This window comes from Aspergillus fumigatus, chromosome 2, assembly GCF_000002655.1.
Source record: "Aspergillus fumigatus Af293 chromosome 2, whole genome shotgun sequence".
In the NCBI taxonomy this organism is placed as follows: Eukaryota; Fungi; Ascomycota; class Eurotiomycetes; order Eurotiales; family Aspergillaceae; genus Aspergillus; species Aspergillus fumigatus.
This window is the reverse complement of record NC_007195.1, coordinates 2,207,639-2,227,307: the sequence shown is the minus strand read 5'-3', so window position 1 is coordinate 2,227,307 and position 19,669 is coordinate 2,207,639. Positions and strand designations below refer to the sequence as shown.

Below are 19,669 nucleotides of genomic sequence, written 5' to 3'. Positions count from 1 at the left end.
GCATCGGCTGATTACTATTGTATGCATTATGTTGGTATGCCTGATGTTCTCTGGCAATGTTTCTATTCACTTTTTCCTAGCAATGCCAATGAATCTTCGACTTCAAGAATACTCTTTCTCCCGTAGATAAATGGAAAATGTACGTCTACATCTAGTCTCCGATAGGACATGCGCAATGCGAGGTTATGATGATATATATCTTGTGTTTATTCAATTTGGCAAACTGACGTCTCGTCTCATAATCATCCAAAGACGCTCGGGAGATGTAGATATCTCCATGCACTGTTTTATAGTCGTTGAAAACATGAGGCAGAGGTAGGGTATATATGCAATAAAGTAGAAAAGATACGCCTCATAAACCACGCACGATATCCATGACCCAAGAGCAAGAAGAAAAAAAAAGGGAAAAGAAATAAGGGTATAATGGTTAGGAAAGCAGGTGATATAGAGACGAGGACAAATATGCTAGAAGCTTTATGCCAGCTGTCTTTCTAGGCTGCGAGGCGGGGAGAGGATGGGTGGCATGCCTCGATAAGGGGTAGGCGACACCTCTGGCATACTGCGGTTGGTGTTGACGGTGCCCATCCCGGGCTCGTCCAGGCCCAGGCTTAACCGGCCGATGTCCACTGGGACCTGCTGCGGAAGAGGCAGAGGGGCCTGGTAACGTGGGTTCTGGGGTTCATGCATTGGGCCGTGAGCCATCGCGAAGGTGAGAGACTCATCGCGGCGACCGGGAAGAGTGACTATGCTAGCTTTCAGGGTACGAGCAATGTCCTCCAGTAACACTTCCATGGGGGCGATGTAGGCCGTGTGGCTTTTTTCCGACCAGGCCAAGACATGGCCGCAGACACGGCCCGTCGATTTGTCGAAAACCCAGGCTCCTGAGTCTCCGGGGACTAGACTCAGGGTGGTTGTTAGCTTTGGTTTGTCCGATCGCATCGTGCATGGGGATCTCACAACTTACCTCCAAAGTTTCCATCCACACAGAAACTAGTGGAGAAAGTTTGTCGTCCGTGCAGTTTGACGATGGTCATCGCCCGCGAAATCTGTCCACTTTGCAGACCGCTTGTCCGGCCGCAACAGTGAACTTTCAGTCCACCGAGCTCCTCCATCCGTGCTACGTCGTTGAGAAAGATGGCTTCCCCTGTCTGTGAAGGCTGTCCTCCAGGTCCCCGCCTCGGGAGGCCTCGAGACGATGGCGGCGTCTTGTCAAAGACAATGTTGCGCGCGTCTAACCGGTCATCGTTGATCTTGATCAACGCCCAGTCAATTTCGTGCTTGATGCCTTTTCGAGTCCAGCGGCGAACTCCCGATGATGCATGGACGAACCCGAGCGAATGAGACGCCAAGTGCTCATCATCCCGATCTTCGGGCGATGGGAAGAAATCCTCATGGACGTCATCGATTGCCGGTTGAGTAACAAACAGAGGCGGCTCATCACCTGGCTCGACTCCGGCGGTGTCGCCGATCGAAGCCGCGTCTTCATCCTCATAGGGGTCATCAACATCAAAGCCCTCTTCGTCCGAAGAATAAGTGTCTGAGAGCCAATGATCGTCGTACGTTCCTTCCAAGCTCCGAGACAGGGAGATGTCGTCGCCATCCTCGTCTTCCGAGATCTCAAATTCCAGGTCAACCTCAGAGGGATCCTCATCACACCAGGTGTACATAAAATCATTGTTCGAGGGGGCGGATTCTCCGTGCCAATTCCCAGCCGAGCGAAATGGCCCTCCGACATTCCGATTCTCCACGACCTCCTCCTCTGCCTCGTCATCACTAGGTGCCTCAAGCATGTGATGGACTGTCATACCATAAGGCATACCGTCGACCAAGATGGCACCTCCGTAGGAGACAGGAGGGAGATGCTCATCATTCTGAAAGGCGCCAATGGACGCGCCACAAAGCGGTCGTGGCTGATAGCAGGGATTGAGATCTCGCTCAGGGAACGCCGGAGTGCCCGCCGTCTGCGATCTCGGTTTTGCAGGCCTGCGCCGTTTCTTTCGCGGAACTTTAGAGCGTTGGATATCCCCACGAAGCACGATGATGTCCCAATCTTCCCTGTCATCGAGCACAAAATACTTCTTCAAGGCGGCTCTTACTTTCTTTGCACTCGCGCAGGTAACACAGATGGTCGTCTTGGCGGTTTCAGCCGAATCGCCAGTCATCATTAGAGTGACACCACAGGATTCACTTGAATCTTTCAGGACCTTCTGAAGAAGTTTTCTCAATCGTGGAAGCATCTGGAAGTTCCATTCGTTGAGGTGGTCTTGAGGAATCTCGACGTTGGTGAGCTTTTTGAACGTCCTCTTCTTAGCCTTCCTCTCCTCCAATCCCATCTTCTCCCTCAAGACTCGCATCTCTTGCACTGGAAGAGCAGGATACGAACCATTGCGACGTGTCAGTCGCTGAGGTTCAGGCTCATACTCTTGAGGGCTCTTGTGCACATGCTTTGTCTCAGTTCGGGGAACGAGGGCAAGGGGGAGGCAATCATCCAACTCCTCAGCAGCCGGTGCGGAGAAAATATCAATTCTGCAGCAAGACCAAACGATCTTGCACATTGTATAAAGGAAGTTCATGGAGAAAGAAAAGATGCTGTCTGGTGCAGAAAGATCCAAAACAGGATAATGATACGTCTGAGGAACTCTCAGGTTAAAATCCTCGAATGGCTGCGTGGATAGATGGAAGTTGGGAGCGTCCAGACACAGTTGGACAACGTGAAGAAATGCACTGCCGCACTTCGGACCCAGCTTCTGCAGATAAACGTTTTCGATTCTCTGCTTAAACATCGAATTGGTGTATTTCATCTTCCAAAGTCGGCTGATCGGCGTCCACAGACCAATTTCCATCAACACGAGACCTAGGGAATAAAGATCATAGGACCAGGCCGCATCATCCTCAAGGGACCTCTTGTCGTCGGGGTGACGATACATGCTCGATGACAGCGGCTCGGGCGATGTCGCAGTACCAGAGAATTGAGCGAAGGATGTCAGATAGGGCCGTCGAAGATCCTCCGTAAGGGCCACTTCGTCGTTGTTCGAGCTGGTCGCACCAGGGAAGATGAGCACGTTGCCACTGTTGATGTTTCCATGCACGAGATTCTGGCTTCGAAGGTGTAGAGCAGCCATCAAAAGGTCATAAGCCAGCCGAAGACGGGTTTCAAGGTTGGGCACCCGTTGATCATCGCCGGTTTGAAAGAGAGAGACTAGAGGCTTCGGCTTCAGGCCGCTCAGGAGATCGGAAGGATTGTGCAGGAAGGGGAAATAGTCGATCGGCATTTGATAAATAAACGCATATCGCGAATTGGGCATGTCAATGTAGAAGCCAAGGAATCTCAACAAACCCAGATGGGATACCCTTGCATTTTGAACGAGCTGATCAAGAGTCTGTTGCACATGTTCGAGTCGCTTCTGTTCCGGCAGTGTGGTGTCGTTATGAGTTTCCAGCATCATGGGTGTATACTCAACCAAGATGGATACGGTAGACTCCTTGGCGCCCGCCAAGAGCGGAGAAGCCGACGTCTTGATACGTCCAATGGCCCGAGAATTCGTGGAAGCAGCCACCATCTCATACGGGGGTGGGCTGTTGTCGTGAGACGCACCGGAGAGTTGCAAAGCAGAGCGATCAATAAGAAAGCTCTGTGATGAAAGAGACAGTTTATGCGACTGCTTTTCAAAAGCGTTGACAACGGGCGACGCATAGTCCAAAGGATCTGGATGCGCTTTGGGACTGTGGTAGGCCTCCTTAGTATCAAGCGGAGAGCCATGGTATGACTTGGAGTCAGGATAGAGTGAGTACACAGACTCGTCTCCAGTTCTGAGCGCGTGTCGTTGCCGACCCCGCACAGCCGACTGCCCACTGGAGGTCATGTTTCGGCGCGAGCGCGACAGATCATACAGAGTGTCGATGCAAGCCGTCAAGTCAGCAAGGAGGCTTTTGGAGCGTGTTATGTCTTCATGGGTCCAGTGCGTCTTAACCGGCAGGGCAGGAAGGCTGTCCTTTGATGTAGAGTCCTTCTGAGCGCCTTTGGGAGGTAGATCAGAGGAACCCCCATGTTGAATGCGTTCCGCTTCACTCAGTAACTCCTGAATGGAAGACATAACGCTTTCCACAACATCGCTAAACCCAGCTTGGGTAAGCGATTCATCGATATCATTCGGTTGCGCGGCGCTAGCGTCGCTCCAGTCTAGACCCCAAGCAAGAAGCCGATCCCGCTGGGTCCTAAAACTCCGATGCAGAGCCACGAGCTCTGGATCATCGACAGCCTTAGAGGCCGTCGTTACACTCTCACAAGAGGTCTTCGTATCTGTGTACATTTTGGTAAGACGTCGCTGGAGGTATGAACCTCCATGACGGAGAACGGACATCTTGGCGTGCAGAGTCCGGGGAAAGGGTGCAGTGATTAGGGGGAATGCGTGCGATAGTTAGTACTCAAGAGGCGAAGCGGGTCTGAGTCACGATCTGGCCTCGCAGCGGGGCTTGATAATTCAGCATTGAGAACACATGAGAATTTTGAAGGATAATGAAGTGATACAAGATGATCTGAAAAGACCACTTTCTGCAGCAAATTTGGCGTTAGATGAGCGTGAATTTGCACAGAGCGACGGCCAGGCATAAGAATAGATCTGGAGGTGGGCAGGAATCCTGTTGCCTAACCAATAGGGAGTGGCGAGTGAGAGCAAAGCCTCGATCGCCAAGCCACACCTCTTGGCAGATCACGTGGCAGGCAACTGCGATATCTGGCCCACCTTTGGTTCACCAGACCAATCTGCAAATATACTCTTGCGATCCCACCCGCGCAGAGTTGTAACACAATACCCTGTGGGCGATCACATTACGATCTACTGTCGTCCGCCAGGTTATGGGCAGAGATCAGCAAGTGCGGACTACATAAGCAGTTTATACTGTATGAACACTATGTAGGTCATTAGCAGCACGGCCAGCGTTTTTCCCATTTCCGTCAGTCACACAGCTACTAGAGAGTGCAGGTGGAAGCCATGTAACCCCATCGGTGTACATCTTGAGATTTGCATGTTATACAAGCCTAACATGTGAGCTGCGCGAGCTGCCTAGTACGGGAGTGTCGGATAAAGTGCGTTGACTTGGCAGAAGATGGGGCCAGGCAACCGCCTTCTCTTGTCACGGATAACGTGAGTAATTAGGAAATAAAGAAACAACCTTCTATCGATGCATTGATATGTGAAATATACACAAGAAAGAAATAAATAAAGGAAACAGTTAAATAAAAAAAGGTCTGATGTTGCCGGGTTACCCGGTAATCACTCGTCGAGAAACACCCACATCCCTTGCACGTTTCTCCCTGAAATTGTGCAGGCGTTCCCCAATCAGGTAGATATCATCACGGATGTTGACTCTCCAGATATCGACCTGACGACGGATCATATAGACAAGCCATGCGACAAAGCTAAGAAGCAAAGTGGCAGGGAACGCATAGCGATAGACCTTGGCTTGGATATCTGGGTTGTCACGGAAGACAGTCGAGTTCAGTGCGAACCCGAAAGAAAGTGGGAGAGCCACCGCAAGTGTCGCCAGGATTGTGACAGGAAGCACTATTGCTCGGGTGGCAAGACGGACATTCGGTTTCAGCCAGCCGTTCCGGAAAACACCGTTGAGGGCCGCTGCAGGTCGCGAAGTAGAATGCCATAGAGCAAACTTGATAGCCATTTGAACATACAGCACCCCAAGCGTCCAGTCTTGCACAAAGTGGATGATGTGCGCCCGTGTTCCACCCAGGTACGTATGCACAGGAACAATCACGTAAAGCTCCATGACTAGAGCAAACAAGGACGGCAGTAGAACCGAGAATGCGAGCACTATGTAAGCTAGTCGCAGACCGCTGAGTGCGGCATTTCCGAATCCGAGCAAAGCCTGTTGTGGCGAACGAAGGTAGGGACGAAGACGATCCTGGATCGTAGCCAAGAAGGTCCGGCAATAGAACATGAGATAGGCAACACTTCCGACAATGCAGATGCCCAAAGAGAACGCGTAGATATCATTTAGCGGCCGATCGGGAAAGCATGCCAACATGATTTTTCGGCCAATTACTAGGGGAATAATTGTGGTGCCTACCCCGGTAGTAGCGGCAAAGACCCAGATCAGGAAGATGAACGCCGCAATTCTGGTCCTGAAGGAGGGTGGGATGTAGACCTTAGTGAACATGTCGTTGGCACGACCGTGTAGACCCTCGTCCGGATCCGGTGCGCCATCAACCCGCTCGTTGTTGTCGGTGACCTCCAAGAACACTGGCTTGCCCTTTGGAATACGCACTTGATCGGAAGCCGGAGCCCGTACAAACTTGCCGTCCCGGACGAAGTAAGCAGCAAGCTGCTTTTCGTCGGCGCGGCGACGCTCAGGTTCACCGACGATGGGGTGTTCAGTGTCGCCTTTCTTTCCTGAAAGAAGATCAAACCAAGTCCGTCTCACATGATAACCTTCTTCATCGGTGTGCCTTTCACCAAAGAAAAAGCTGCTGAGTCGTAAGAACCGGGCGCATTTATGGAACCACCAGTTGTAAAGCTTATGTAAGCCATCAAAGGGCTTGATAGACCGTATGGCAAGGGGCATAGCGAAGTTGTAGAACAACAAATCAGCAGGGAATTCGAGCACAGGGATCGTGGCAGACCACCGAACAGGCAGCACCCCATCAAAGCCATAGTATAGGCCCCAGACAACGCCACCGAGGCAAACGATGACCAGAGCCCCGTATACGAGAGCACTGAAGGCTATCTTGCGCAATTGAGTGGTGATGTTGCGTTCAAGTACATCTCGTACGGGATGGAAAGTCGGGTCATCAGGGTCACGAATGAAGTCTGTCAGTCATGGTTAGCGAACGAATGTTTGAACAGGCTTAGTTAAGAGCACTTACAGAGAACACCACTCCTCATGATTTTTCGGCACATCGAAACAAATAGAGCAAAATGGAACATATAACAAGTGCCTATGAACCAGTGCACAAAGAGTGATGTAAGTGGGGAGGATGAGGTAAACTCAAGCCGGGAGGCTATCGTAGCGTTCTCAAAGAGAGGTAGCAAGGCGAGGTCAAGCAGGGTACCACAGTACAGTGGAAAGACAATCATTTCAATCCCAATGATCAAAATGACTTTCATCACTCCACCAGCTTGGTGGAGTATGTCTGCGACGAGGCCCTCGACCCTCTGTCCACGAGTTGCCCCTGTGAACAAGCTAGTAATACGAAGGTAGAGGAGTCCCAAAATCGACGCGAGCACATAACCCATGATAATGGCAATAATACGATCTTTGGTATCCCAAACCGCCAATTCGGGATCAATGGCCAAACTGGTGGAAGCCGTCCCTTTCACAGTGGCATCGAGCCACTTCACGCCTTTCCCTGGGAAAAAAGGGCGTTCAGCAAAGCTGTACAACTGCTGTCGAGCCTGAGCCAAAAGACTGCTCAAGTCGATGCCTTGACGACCAAAGGATAAAGCGCCTTGGAGTCCATTTGTAGTAATTTGGAGGGGCAGATCTTGTACTATGAACTTGACAAATGTAGCAATGGACTGACAAAGACCAGAGATGCGCGCTTGATGGATCTTCAGTGCCTGGTGAGACAGAACAGAGAACACTGGAACGTCAGATTCGTGGAAGACAAAGAACGCGCTGACCACAGTCTTCAACCGGTGACTGCTTGCATCGATAAGCGACAATGATGCGTTCGTGATGAACTTAGTTTGGGGAATCCAGTCGCCTAGCGGGACAAAGGCGCTCAAGGGGCCAAGCAGCACTTTGCAAACAAGGCTGACCGCATACATGAGATAGCCAAGACTGCCAATAAGAGTGTCGAGTGTGACATCTGCAATAACCGATACTGCAGTCACAGGTACACCGAAGATGAGTTGAATGGGGTTTGCGAGGAGGACGAGTGCGATCTTCCCCCACAAATAGGGAAGCCAGACCCCAATAGCCACTGTAAATGAAATCAAAAGAGCGCTGAACACTCCGTTCTGAAGCAAGCCAAATATGGGACCTTGCATGCCGATAAGTTCGAGGATTCCTTCTAGATCGTCACCTTCTTCAACAGCATCCAGGTCGTTGGGATCAATTCCTGCATCCGCACCAATGCCCTGATTTTGCTGCACATCATTGCCAGGACGTCTGTTGTTACGAATCGGTACAAATGGTGCCTCTGCCGCAAGATCTTCCGCCAGTGCGTCGTCATCCCGTGGCGGGCCGTCCTGATCCTGCTCACGTGGTATGAGATCGGCCCAAAACCATTCAAAAGCTTTGGCAGCAAGGCTCCTAGGAGGAGCGGCAGCAGGAAGGTCGACTTGAGTGTCAGGTGCCATTTCATCATTTGTATGCCCCACGGTCGGCAAGTCTTGTGGGCTCACAGGCGGTGGGTTGCTGGAGACCTCATCACCGTTGGTTGTGTCGTTCAACTGTCTCTCGCCATTATTTCCTGTATTAATTTCCGAGTCGGGCTCCAATCCAGGGAAGCCAAAGGCGAATTCATTATGATATGTATTCGAGTCCGTCTCAGAAGCTGAATTGGGCATCTCGGTGGCGTCCCAGGTCTGATATGTGGGCGCTGAGTCTGAGATTTCAGCGGAACCAGACGGAGCTCCATGAGAAGATTCTACGGAAGACGCCCGACTTCGAAATACTGGGGCCCCGAGGTCATCCCATTGCGTGCTGGAGCTGGAGCGAGCTTCAGAAAATCGAGGGGTGTCATTTTGTTGAAGCCTTGTCATGGCTGTGACAACCCAACCAAGTTCCTCTTCCCGACCATCTTCTCTAATGATTCTTAGAATCTGCTCCGGGTCACCATTGCCGCGGGACCAGAGGTCTCTGAAAGTCTCAACGCCAGCCCAACCTCCCTGGTTAGCTCGGGTAGGCGATCTTCTCGCCAAATGGTCGGCATTCGCTCCATTGTCGCTATCACTGTCATTTTCTGGAAATGTTGCGAAACCAGCTGTTTCCACAGACTCGGCAGCTGGTAAATCAGCGCTTTCGCCACCTTGAAGAGAACGCCTGCGAGTTGGCCGAAGAAAATGAATATCATGTATACCAACGTCATCACCACCGATGCCATGCTCTGCCATATGCTCTCCCTCGTCCCCTAACACATCTGCACGGTGCACAGGAGCCCCGGGCTCAGGCCGTGGACGGTCGTCATTCCTATTTGGACGGTTATTCGCTATCATCTGCACTGCCGCTTCGCGTTCACCATCAGCAATATTGGCCATTGGCTGCTGTTGAACAACCCATTCTCGGATCAGAAAGACAAGTATAAACGAAAGGACGACGAGCAGCGTAATAAGCTGCCCCTCTAACGTGTCGATGATAATATTATTGATGGTGGGTGATGAGGTCAAGGAGTTGAGCAACTTCACGTCCGACAGCCACGAGGGGTGACGGTGCTTGTACAGTCCCGTAGTCACGTTCAACGGTCGCGAGTTCGATGAACCATTCCCCGATGGGATGGCTGAAGAGAATAGTGCGGATATCACTTTCTTAGCGACTGTAAGCAGAAGCGGGTCACCAGAGGGGAAAGTGAACATGGATGACACTGGGGCATAAAATGATGATGAATTCGTCGTATTTGACAAGACAGCACTGGGAGTCTGCAAGACTGAGGTAGTCACTCCGGCTGCAAGGGAAGTAGTTTCGTTCCCAGCAGATTGCCGAGCTTGAAGCTGTTGGGAGGCGTCACCACCGGACCAGTGGCCATCTGCAAGCCAGAACAGTGCTCTCCAAATTGCCCTCATCGACCATGGAAGCCACCCGAGCCAGACAAAAGCAACCAGAATGAACCGTAGCCATGTAACAACAGTGCGGAAGCTATGGATGAATAGCTGTTTCAAAAACAAAGGCGCCGGGAGGTTTCGAGGCATGTTCGGGTCGTATAGCTTCGTAAATCGGAAAGGCGTCTTGCAAAGCTCGCAGTGCTTCTTCTGAGAATGCGACAGCCATTCTACCAGGCAAGGCTGATGAACAAACTTGATGCTGCCGCTACATTTGCAAGGGTAGAACAGTGGCTCCTCCAGTGTTCCTTCACCGCGACAAATCCGACATGTATCTGGTTCTTCAAAATCTCTTTCCTTCCCCTTGTTGTTCATCGCAAAAGCAGAATCGTTCATCAGGTCCGGGAAATTTGTGGGGCCCGCATACTGGCGGTGGTGCCCCTGTGAGAAATCCATACTTGAATAGTGTTGTTTCCAACGTCTATCCGACGATTCTTAGGAGGAGTCGCAATTTGTCATGATAAGAGGGATTAACGGTGAGTACGCGATTCTAGTGAATGACTGCTGAGCTCAGAGATCGAAGTTGTATGGAGTACCTTGTCCCAAGTCACAGAAAGGAGTAACAAGCAGTCACCATGAAATATGAGCCAGGCTCTTGCAGCTTCTTTGTTGTGGTGTTTCGCTTTCAAAGGGAATCAAGGTTGTAAGTAAGACGCTCTTGAGGCTTACACACTAAGCGATAGCCTGCATCTAATTTCCACTATGCCAGGCAGTGGCAAGTTTTCCCAGTAGGCAAGTTGATTATGGTCATGGATATCAAATAGTTATCCAAAGCGGTTTCTATGATTACTCACTGGCAGTGCTCAAAGTCATGTGATATTACTGTATCTTACCAAAGGTCATGCAATCCTTGGCTGTGTCGTAAACCATAAGCTTGTAACAAAACGGTAATATGATCAGCTACGCCACTGATGTCTTGAGCGATGACCTCACCGATGGAGCAAGGAAAACAATTGTTGATAATCTGCTGCAGGTTGATGCCATTTTTTGTGATCACTCAAATGCTAAATATCCTTCAACCCCTTTTATAGCTCTCGCTGAGTCTAACCTCAAGATTGCTGGGTCTGAATGCGCAAGACGACCGTTGATTCTCTGGTCTCCGGTAAGATCTGGAACATCATCGCGCGTCTCACATTTCTAGCGTATAATTGACAGGCGTTCAAACGATAGTCAACCACTGCCGTCTGAACAAGAAACATCTTTACCCTCGAGTAGACCTCGGAATGATTTCTCGGTGAACTATAGGATTACGCTAGAGATTTGCCTGCAACAGGCTAGTCCGAACACGCGATACCCTGTCAAACGGCTTTTTACAGTGGAAAATCAGTATCTCACGCGCATCCGACCTGCACATTGACTTCACAATGGCGACCGTGGAGAATGGACACGCCTCGGACGGCATTGTCAAGTCGGTGGAGCTTCGCTCCCGACCGAGAAAGACGAATCCTTTCAGATGGACATTTGGTCTGGTGGTGCGGTAGGCTCGCCTTTGTGATGTTCGATGATGGTATGACTCGGGCTAACAGGAATCGATTTACAGACTTTGTATATGGTACGTTCTGCTCGCACCGATTTTTAGATGTCCCTCGCATCTTTCGGAATTGAATGAATCGTCACCGCGAGTATGCAAACCATACCTGGTTGTGCGATCCCACATCGAGCCTTATGTTTTGCCGTACTATGATAGATACGGTGCACCTTATGTTGAAATTGCTCGTCCATATGTACAAGCCGTGAACGAGCATATCTACACCCCGGCAGCGACAGTAGCGAGACGGGGATATGATCAATATGGTGCTCCTACTCTGGACCAGGCTCGAGCCTATGGCCAGCAGCAGTGGGAGGCCCAGGTTATCCCTCGTCTCCAGAATGCGAAAGAAAGGGCAATAGGATTGTACAAATCCACAGTCGATCCATATGTGCAACATGCAAAAGATGTCGTTTTCCCTTACTACAACAAAGTTGACGGCGCTGTCATAACCGTGTGGGATGGTTACGTTTTCCCCGTCTTTGCTCGATCGAGGCCATTTATAGGGAAGACATATACGTCTGGCCAGAATGTACTGGCGACTACTGTGCTGCCATACGCGCAAAGCACTTGGTCATCTGTGATCTATTTTGCGAACAGTGCTCTATGGCCGAAACTCACTGGTTTATACTCCGAAAATGTTGAGCCTCAATTAGTCAAAATTGGACAGCGACTAGCCAGCTATCGGGAAGGAAGGCGACTGCGAAAAGTCATGGATGAGGCTGATAGGTAAACTTCACACTCCAACGATTTCTAGAGTATAGATACTAACGAAAAGTTCTCAGTTCTATGGATCAGCAGACGCAATCTGCCGTCGCATCAGCTGAGAAGAGCCCGGTCTTTGAATCGACCATGACAACCACTGCGACTGTGGGCCCTGTGACCCACACCACACTGTCACCTGCCGAGCAGACCGCGCAAGCTCGCGAAAAGATTGCCTCAGACCTTCAAACATGGCAGAAAAGGTTCGCCACTGCCGTGGAAAAGGGTTCTGAAGATCTCGAGGAACGCGTGGAAGAGATAGTGGAAAGCTACATCAGAAGCGGTGTAAACAGTCATGGCGAGAGTCTTATAACAGCTCTAGAAACTGTCGTGCAGGATGAGATCTCGTCTGTCAAACTCCGTATTAACGAGTTAGCCGAATCGCTCCCAGGCGAGGAGGCGCCCGAGCAGGAGGGAAAGGTCCAGGATGAACTTTTGAAGGAGATCAGACGGGCTGCCATTTCTGTCAGAGATCGCGCACATGCAGTACGAGAATGGCGGAACTCTTTCGACCAAGAATTAACCAGGCGTACTTCAGCAGCAGTCAACTCTACTCTCGATGTTCTGGATAGTGTGCGAGACCTGGGTCTCCAGGAAATCGGTATGCGATGGGCATGGATGGAAGGCGTCACATACAAGGATTGGGCCAAGTACCATGCCCTCAAAGCTCAATTCGAAGACTGGAAAAATGATATCTTCAATGTCGGAATGCAGCATGTGAAAGTCGAGGAAGCTAAGGAATTGGCCAATGATATTCTGGACCGTGGCATGGAGGTCGCAGAAGATGCTGCAAAGGAGCTGGCCAGGCTCAAAGACGTTGGCAGATGGAAAATCGCGGCTCGCGAAGCAAGTGATGATTTTGAAACAAGAATCGGGGCCCCTCCTCCACTACCAAAACGCAGCAAGACTGACGAGGAGTCGAAAAGTGCCGAGGCTAACATCGCCGATACTGAAAACCATCAATCCATGGAGGGCTCTGAGCAAGCTACATCAGGCACAGTCCTGGATTCTGAAGGCACAGCTGCTCACGGCAAAGGGGATTCTGAAAATGACCTAGGTTTTGATGATGATATCCCATTGACCCATGATAAATTATCTGTATCGCACGATGATAGTCTGCCAAAACACTCCAGAGCCAGTGACGTATCATCTGCAGCAGACGGATTTAGTCCCGCATCGGTGCCAGAAGCAGACCCAAGTGAAAGCGTTGAGCCAGTCAAGATGGCCTTGGGTGTCGCTGCGGCTGAGTCTGTGCCGAAACAAGATGCCTCCGAACATCATGTCTTTCCCGAGCAATTGCACGAGCTTGTCAGCCAGGCTGATGACCAGTTCGCGAAAGTAACAAGTGCCGCCGGCCAAGCTTGGTCTGATGGCAGCGTCGCGTCCTTGGCTCACCAGGTCGCTTCTAGCATCACCTCAATGGCAGCAGACGTTACGCCACTTGCATATATCTCGTCCGTGGCTTCCTCGAAGCTGAGCGAAGGCCTTAGTCTCGCCTCAGCCCAACTTGACAGAGTCCGAGCGACGGCAACTCCAACAACGGCTGTTGAGCAGAACCGTATCCTTCTTGATGCACAAAGACGTTACTACGAGGCTGTTGGTATGGCACATGACCATTACTCTGCATTCGTGTCCTCTGCCTCTCGAGCGGTGTATGGTGCTCCTACTCCGACAGGACACCTTGAACAGATGGCTAGTAAAGCATCCGAGAACTGGGAGAGTCTCGTTTCCGCGGCTAGCGAACACTTTTATGGCTCTCGATCGCACCACACCCCCCCGGCTTTGAGTGATTTGGTTCTTCAATATGAGGCCATCGAACAATTAGTATCTGAGCTGATAGTTGGCAAAGAACCTTCTTTTACGGAGAAAGCCCTAAGCAGATTGCACGCCATCTACGAAACCCCATACCCAGTCTCCGCGCTTTCAGCAGCTTCGAGTTATGTCATTGGGGAGCATACTGCTACCGCTTCTGCTCCATTTGGCTCGGACACGAACGTTCCATCGGTTGAGAACATTTTGCATAATGCCAACGAACAGTTCCAGTCGGCGATCAATGCCGTGAGTGTTCAGCTGTATGGTACCACCAAGGGTCCCTTCGAAAAGGCCACATCTTCAGCGAGCAGCGCTATGTCAGCGGCCTCCGCCCACATCAGCGAAGCCGTTTACGGAACTGAACCAGGATACTTGGAAGCCGCTCAGGAAGCCCTTGAGCATGCATACGCATCTGCCGAATCCGCCATCAGAAACGCAGTCTTCCAGTCAGCTAGTCCAACCGAAGCTGAACAAGGAGCTTTTGCCAGCGCCACCAGCAAGCTGGCGGAGGCTGTAGAAGGAGCACAGGGCCAACTTGCAAACCTGGCTTCGAGTGCCAGCAGCCTCGCTTCGGCTGCGGTAGAGACTGTCACATCAAAAGTGGAGGTCCTCACTAGTGACGATGACACACCTGTTAAGGACGAGTTATAGGCGAGAAAACTGTGGAGGTAAAAATCTTGCTGCCCTTGTACAGAGCACAGCGGCCGATATGTGTTCTCATGTTTCCACGACATTATTCCCCATTGATGTTTCTTCATTCCCACCGTTCATGTATTGCTCTCCAGATGGATCATGCCGGGTTTGACTTTCTGAAGCACTATTCCCCATATAGTTTTCACTGATTGTCGTACGCCATCTGTCCTCTAGATTTTCAAAACATCTACACAAGTTCTCAGGCTGTTTTACGTCTTTCTTGATGCGCTAGCTGATTTTAGGTCCGAGTGAGGTTCTCACACTGATATGTACGTGAGGGTTGGGAATGCAACAGGATATTTTCTTTTTTTGAGTTCATGTTTATCCATATCTCCGATTTCCAAAAGCTTATGACCAATTCTATTCATATGGTCTTCCTGTTCAAAGAGGTTGTCTCAATTAGGACCTAACGATCCATGGCTTAATGTATCATAATACAGCGGGCATGGAGCCGCAATTACCGGTACTGCATGCGTTGTCCTCCACGCTTCTCCATCTTCTTCTGTCTCTTACTTTCTGCGACGGGTGTGTCCGCTCCACCCATTCCGGCCAACCCGCTCTTCATCCCGGTGAAGGTGGTATAGGCCAACCAAACAGAATATATGGGAATAACGATCCACAGCCACCAGGCGCGATCTCCAAATAGACAAGCCGCCCCCATACAGCCCCAGGTCCAGTAGAGGACATCCCACATGTACTCCGTCAGACCAGAAGCTCCGAGGTCTTCCCCGGGAGACCTTAGGGAACCGTCAGCAGGGTTGTAGCTTGGACGGCCCAATCGTTCAAGATAGAATTCGATGGCGAGTGTCGGACATGCAAGGAAGAAGTATGGCTTTAACGAGCGTGGACGGTTGAAGGTCCAGTGCAGGAGCAAGAAGATGGAATGCAGACAGAGGGCGATTATGTGCGTGCGTAAGAGGAGGGAGGCATTGCGGGCGGCAAGGGTCTTGGCTGCTTTCTATAACGGGTCAGCATGTCGCTTATGTCTTCTCTCCTTATGATCTTTCAATTTGTGAAGATCGAGGATTGAAAATGCGGATGGTAGAGGAAGTGATGTACCTGCGCCATAGTGACGGAATGTTCGGTAATGTCAGAAGAGAGGAGGCAACCGTCGCAGGGCGTTATAAGTTGTAGATAGATGATGGTCTCTCCGCCGAATTCTCATACAGATTATATCTCAAGTATAATGGCACAAGGTATTATAACTCTAAACACATGTTCCACGCTTCTTGATGTTATCTCGTGCGCACTGGAGTAAAGTAGAAGCGGCATTGTCGGTTGCCCACCACGACAAGACAGGCGCCCGCGCCTCTGTCAGCACCAGCCACTTTTCCTAATCTGTTGTACTCGGTCGCCCCAAAACATCCGCATGCTCCAAAAAAGGCACGACCCGGAAGATCAATCGACTTGACAGCTCTCCTCCTCTGCTCCTCTTGTTTCTTGAAACCGTTAGCTGCACGCTTTTCGCTTGTCATACTCAACTCTAGACCGGTTTTCATCTCCCGATATGCCTTTTTGATTTCCCTTGGAGGCTCTTGCTTTGCCTGGAGGGCGTCACGAGTCCTGGACGTCATCCATTCACTTTGGCTTCGACACGGCCTCACCTCGGAGTCGAAATCTGGAATTCACAACGTGAGGGTGGCCAGACCGATGAAAGGATATTGTAACGCTGCAATTGCTTACTCCAAACCGTAGCTCTTTGTGCCGTATCCTTTGTTGTGCTGGACGTGGACTACTAGTCTCCGCATTAAAAGGGAAACTTTTGCGTCGTCGTTTCCTCACCTTGTTTGTCGACACGTCCGAGACTTAATCATCCGAAAAGAACGGCCTGCGATCACGGCCGACCTCATGCTCGCCTATCGCTCGAGACTATCCCCTCACCGACTCTGACCCGCGTACCCTGGCCTCACAACACCAACACTTCTCCTCTAGTTTCGCGTACCTAGAACACGCAAACATGTCGCCATCAATATCCTACATTTCAGGCCAGCTTAGGCAGCTAATATACTATCATCTCGATAACAATTTGTGCCGTAATGCGCTGTTCCTCGCCGGTCGTTTACATGCTTACGAGCCCCGAACGGCGGAAGCGTCGTATTTACTCGCTCTCTGCCATCTTCAGAACGGGCAAGTCAAAGCCGCATACGATTACAGCAGGAATTTTGGATCGAGAGGCACCCACCTCGGCTGCTCCTATGTCTTCGCGCAAGCGTGCTTGGACCTAGGAAAGTATCTGGAAGGTATCACAGCGTTAGAGCGGAGTAAAGGCCTTTGGGCTTCGAAGAACCACTGGAGTAAGTATTCCATGCGCTGATACTTGCAGTCGACCTGCATTTATTTCGTTGCTTTCTGTTACTGACACATTTCCACCTTGTGCTCTAGATAAGCACAGTGAGACGCGAAGACAACATCTGCCGGATGCAGCCGCAGTATTCTGCCTGTTAGGTAAATTATGGCATGCGCATAAGGACATCAACAAAGCTGTGGAATGCTATGTTGAATCTCTGAAGCTGAATCCCTTCATGTGGGATGCGTTCCAAGGGTTGTGCGACACCGGTAAGCTTTGGAGAATAAACCTAATACATCTAGCCATGGCTAATTGTGTTCTACCGCCAAGGAGTCAATGTCCGCGTGTCAAACATCTACAAGTTGAATTCTGAATTGCTGGCCGTATTGTCTTCATCGCCACAGGCGGATGCTGAGCCAATATCCGATAAGTCTGCACACACGAATGGGCCACTGCAAGCGCAGGCGAATGTTAATCCAAGTTCCGATCCTTTTGCCTCGACTACTTCTCGCAGTGATTCAGGTACCAGCCATGGGAGCTCTGCCTTGTGGGAAAAACTAAATGGAAGCACAGTAAGCGTGGCGTCATCGGGAGTGCCAGCATCAATCGTGCATGAAGGAGCCGAAACGCCGAGTGGTCAAAGCAGCGGATCTGATGAGTTCCGGTTAGCTAACGGAATGAACGGCGCGGATGCTTCTTGGGACCCTCCTTTAGCTCCTGCAAGGAAAAACAGAACGATCCAGGCAATAAGCGGCGAGTATCCAATGGACCCTCCTCCCAAGATGAAACCCACTGGGATCCGACCAAGGACAAGGACCAGGACTGAGCCGGAGGACCAAATTTCAGCCCAGATAGACCGGGAGGCAACAAATGCGCCCAGGGTCGGGGACCGCAAACGAACTGTTTCTGGTCAGGTAGCGCATCCACCGACGTCACAACCCACAGAACCAGGAGCACCCCAGCGGCGGAGTGTGCGACTCTTCAACCAGATTAAACCCACGACCAGCAAATTGTCGGCGTCCGCGCTGGGAGTCAAGGATGCTAGAGAAGTCAAGAAAGCGAAAGCCACAGGTACGAAGGGGCGTACGACAACCACCACCATGGGACGAGTAGTGAGTGGCAGCCGAAAACATGCCAGCGAACATCATGATGCAGATGGTAAAGACGGACGGTCGGTACCGTCCGCCCACACTCACGCCATCTCCAAAGGCGCTGCTCAAGAAAGATCGAAAGAAATCGAGGCGTTGACCTGGCTGCTGGAGCTATTCTCGAAACTTGCTTCTGGATTCTTTGCCTTGTGTCGCTACCGATGCCCAGAGTCAATCCAGATCTTCAATTCGCTCTCTCAAGGCCAACGGGAAACACCGTGGGTTCTCGCTCAGATTGGACGAGCGTACTATGAGCAGGCTATGTATTCCGAGGCAGAAAAGTACTTCTACCGTGTGAAGACCATGGCACCCTCGCGCTTGGAAGACATGGAGATCTACTCGACTGTCCTTTGGCATCTGAAGAACGATGTTGAGTTAGCCTATTTGGCGCATGAGTTGATGGAAACAGACCGCCTGTCGCCACAGGCGTGGTGCGCCATCGGTAATTCGTTTTCCCACCAGCGAGATCATGACCAGGCCTTGAAGTGCTTTAAGCGGGCAACCCAGCTGGATCCTCAGTTTGCCTACGGGTTTACTCTTCAAGGGCACGAGTATGTTGCCAACGAAGAATACGACAAGGCGCTTGATGCATACCGTCACGGTATCAGCGCGGATAGTCGGCATTACAATGCTTGGTACGGACTGGGCACGGTTTATGACAAAATGGGCAAACTGGACTTTGCCGAACAACACTTCCGGAATGCGGCAAGCATTAACCCGACCAACGCAGTTTTGATCTGCTGCATTGGATTGGTACTGGAAAAAATGAACAACCCTAAAGCGGCTCTCGTGCAATATGGTCGCGCTTGTTCCTTGGCACCTCATTCCGTACTCGCGCGATTCCGCAAGGCCCGCGCATTGATGAAGCTCCAGGAGCTCAAATTAGCTCTGTCTGAGTTGAAGATTCTCAAAGACATGGCTCCAGACGAAGCTAACGTGCATTATCTGTTGGGTAAGCTCTACAAAATGCTTCACGACAAAGCCAATGCCATTAAGCACTTCACAACTGCTTTGAACTTGGATCCAAAGGTATGCCTATCACTTCCATTCCGTCAAATTACCAGACAATACTAACGGATTCGGTTACAGGCAGCACAATACATCAAGGATGCCATGGAATCTCTTGACGATGACGAGGAGGATGATGAGGACATGAGCTGATTTGCAGTCCACTTCCCACACATCGATCCAATTCTGGATCTTACTTGCTACCCCCTTCTTCACCAGGCGCCTGCTATTCGGGCTTGCATTTATGAGAGTCGGCGTTAAATTTGATCTTGGATTTTCGCAGCATTAGCATTAGCATTATAAGGGCGTTTTACAGGCCGGGTTGGTTAGAGGTGCATTTACCCTGCATCAGGTTTTCCAAAACGGAGCTGAGGCTCGTGGATCTTGTTTCTTGTATATTAGCGTGGGTTGGCTTTGTCGGGGCTGGTCATTGGCTGCATATGAGAGACGAAGACGCCTGAACGACAGATCCATGGACATAGATGTCTGTCGAATAAGGCACTTGCATAATCTGCGATGTCATTCTTATGCCTATTGTTATCCTTCCGGAAATATATTCCATCGTATTTGAGCCTGAACCACGGATTTACTCCAGAATAACTTATACCACTCTACTGCGCACGACTGTAGAAGTAATTCCAGAAGCTGCAGGCGG

At 50.7% G+C, this 19,669-nt stretch overlaps 5 protein-coding genes across 5 annotated transcripts; 2 read left to right on the top strand and 3 right to left on the bottom strand.

Annotated features, from left to right (window-relative positions):
• Positions 1-124: 124 nt before the first annotated feature.
• AFUA_2G08660 (uncharacterized protein) lies at positions 125-4,676 on the bottom strand. The gene is made up of 2 exons (XM_750107.2): positions 965-4,676; positions 125-896 (listed from the first exon to the last, which is right to left on the bottom strand). Exons 1-2 carry the CDS (start codon positions 4,359-4,361, stop codon positions 475-477), a joined length of 3,819 nt encoding a protein of 1,272 aa, XP_755200.1. The 5' UTR covers positions 4,362-4,676; the 3' UTR covers positions 125-474.
• Positions 4,677-4,768: 92 nt separating this feature from the next.
• Positions 4,769-10,523, bottom strand: AFUA_2G08650 (E3 ubiquitin-protein ligase SSM4). The gene is made up of 2 exons (XM_750106.2): positions 6,881-10,523; positions 4,769-6,824 (listed from the first exon to the last, which is right to left on the bottom strand). Exons 1-2 carry the CDS (start codon positions 10,170-10,172, stop codon positions 5,263-5,265), a joined length of 4,854 nt encoding a protein of 1,617 aa, XP_755199.1. The 5' UTR covers positions 10,173-10,523; the 3' UTR covers positions 4,769-5,262.
• Positions 10,524-10,696: 173 nt separating this feature from the next.
• Positions 10,697-14,529, top strand: AFUA_2G08640 (uncharacterized protein; the record flags this gene model as incomplete). The annotated part of the gene is made up of 4 exons (XM_750105.3): positions 10,697-10,878; positions 10,947-11,253; positions 11,317-12,033; positions 12,090-14,529. The coding sequence occupies exons 2-4, from the start codon at positions 11,141-11,143 to the stop codon at positions 14,527-14,529; spliced, it is 3,270 nt and encodes a 1,089-aa protein (XP_755198.2). The 5' UTR covers positions 10,697-10,878; positions 10,947-11,140.
• A 499-nt stretch (positions 14,530-15,028) lies between these two features.
• AFUA_2G08630 (SND2/TMEM208 family protein) lies at positions 15,029-15,639 on the bottom strand (the record flags this gene model as incomplete). Its single annotated transcript, XM_750104.2, has 2 exons — positions 15,029-15,529; positions 15,631-15,639. 2 exons carry the CDS (start codon positions 15,637-15,639, stop codon positions 15,029-15,031), a joined length of 510 nt encoding a protein of 169 aa, XP_755197.2.
• A 326-nt stretch (positions 15,640-15,965) lies between these two features.
• AFUA_2G08620 (anaphase promoting complex subunit bimA) lies at positions 15,966-19,646 on the top strand. Its single transcript, XM_750103.2, has 5 exons — positions 15,966-16,203; positions 16,267-16,865; positions 16,954-17,127; positions 17,189-19,035; positions 19,096-19,646. The coding sequence occupies exons 2-5, from the start codon at positions 16,529-16,531 to the stop codon at positions 19,165-19,167; spliced, it is 2,430 nt and encodes an 809-aa protein (XP_755196.1). The 5' UTR covers positions 15,966-16,203; positions 16,267-16,528; the 3' UTR covers positions 19,168-19,646.
• The last annotated feature ends 23 nt before the right edge of the window (positions 19,647-19,669 follow it).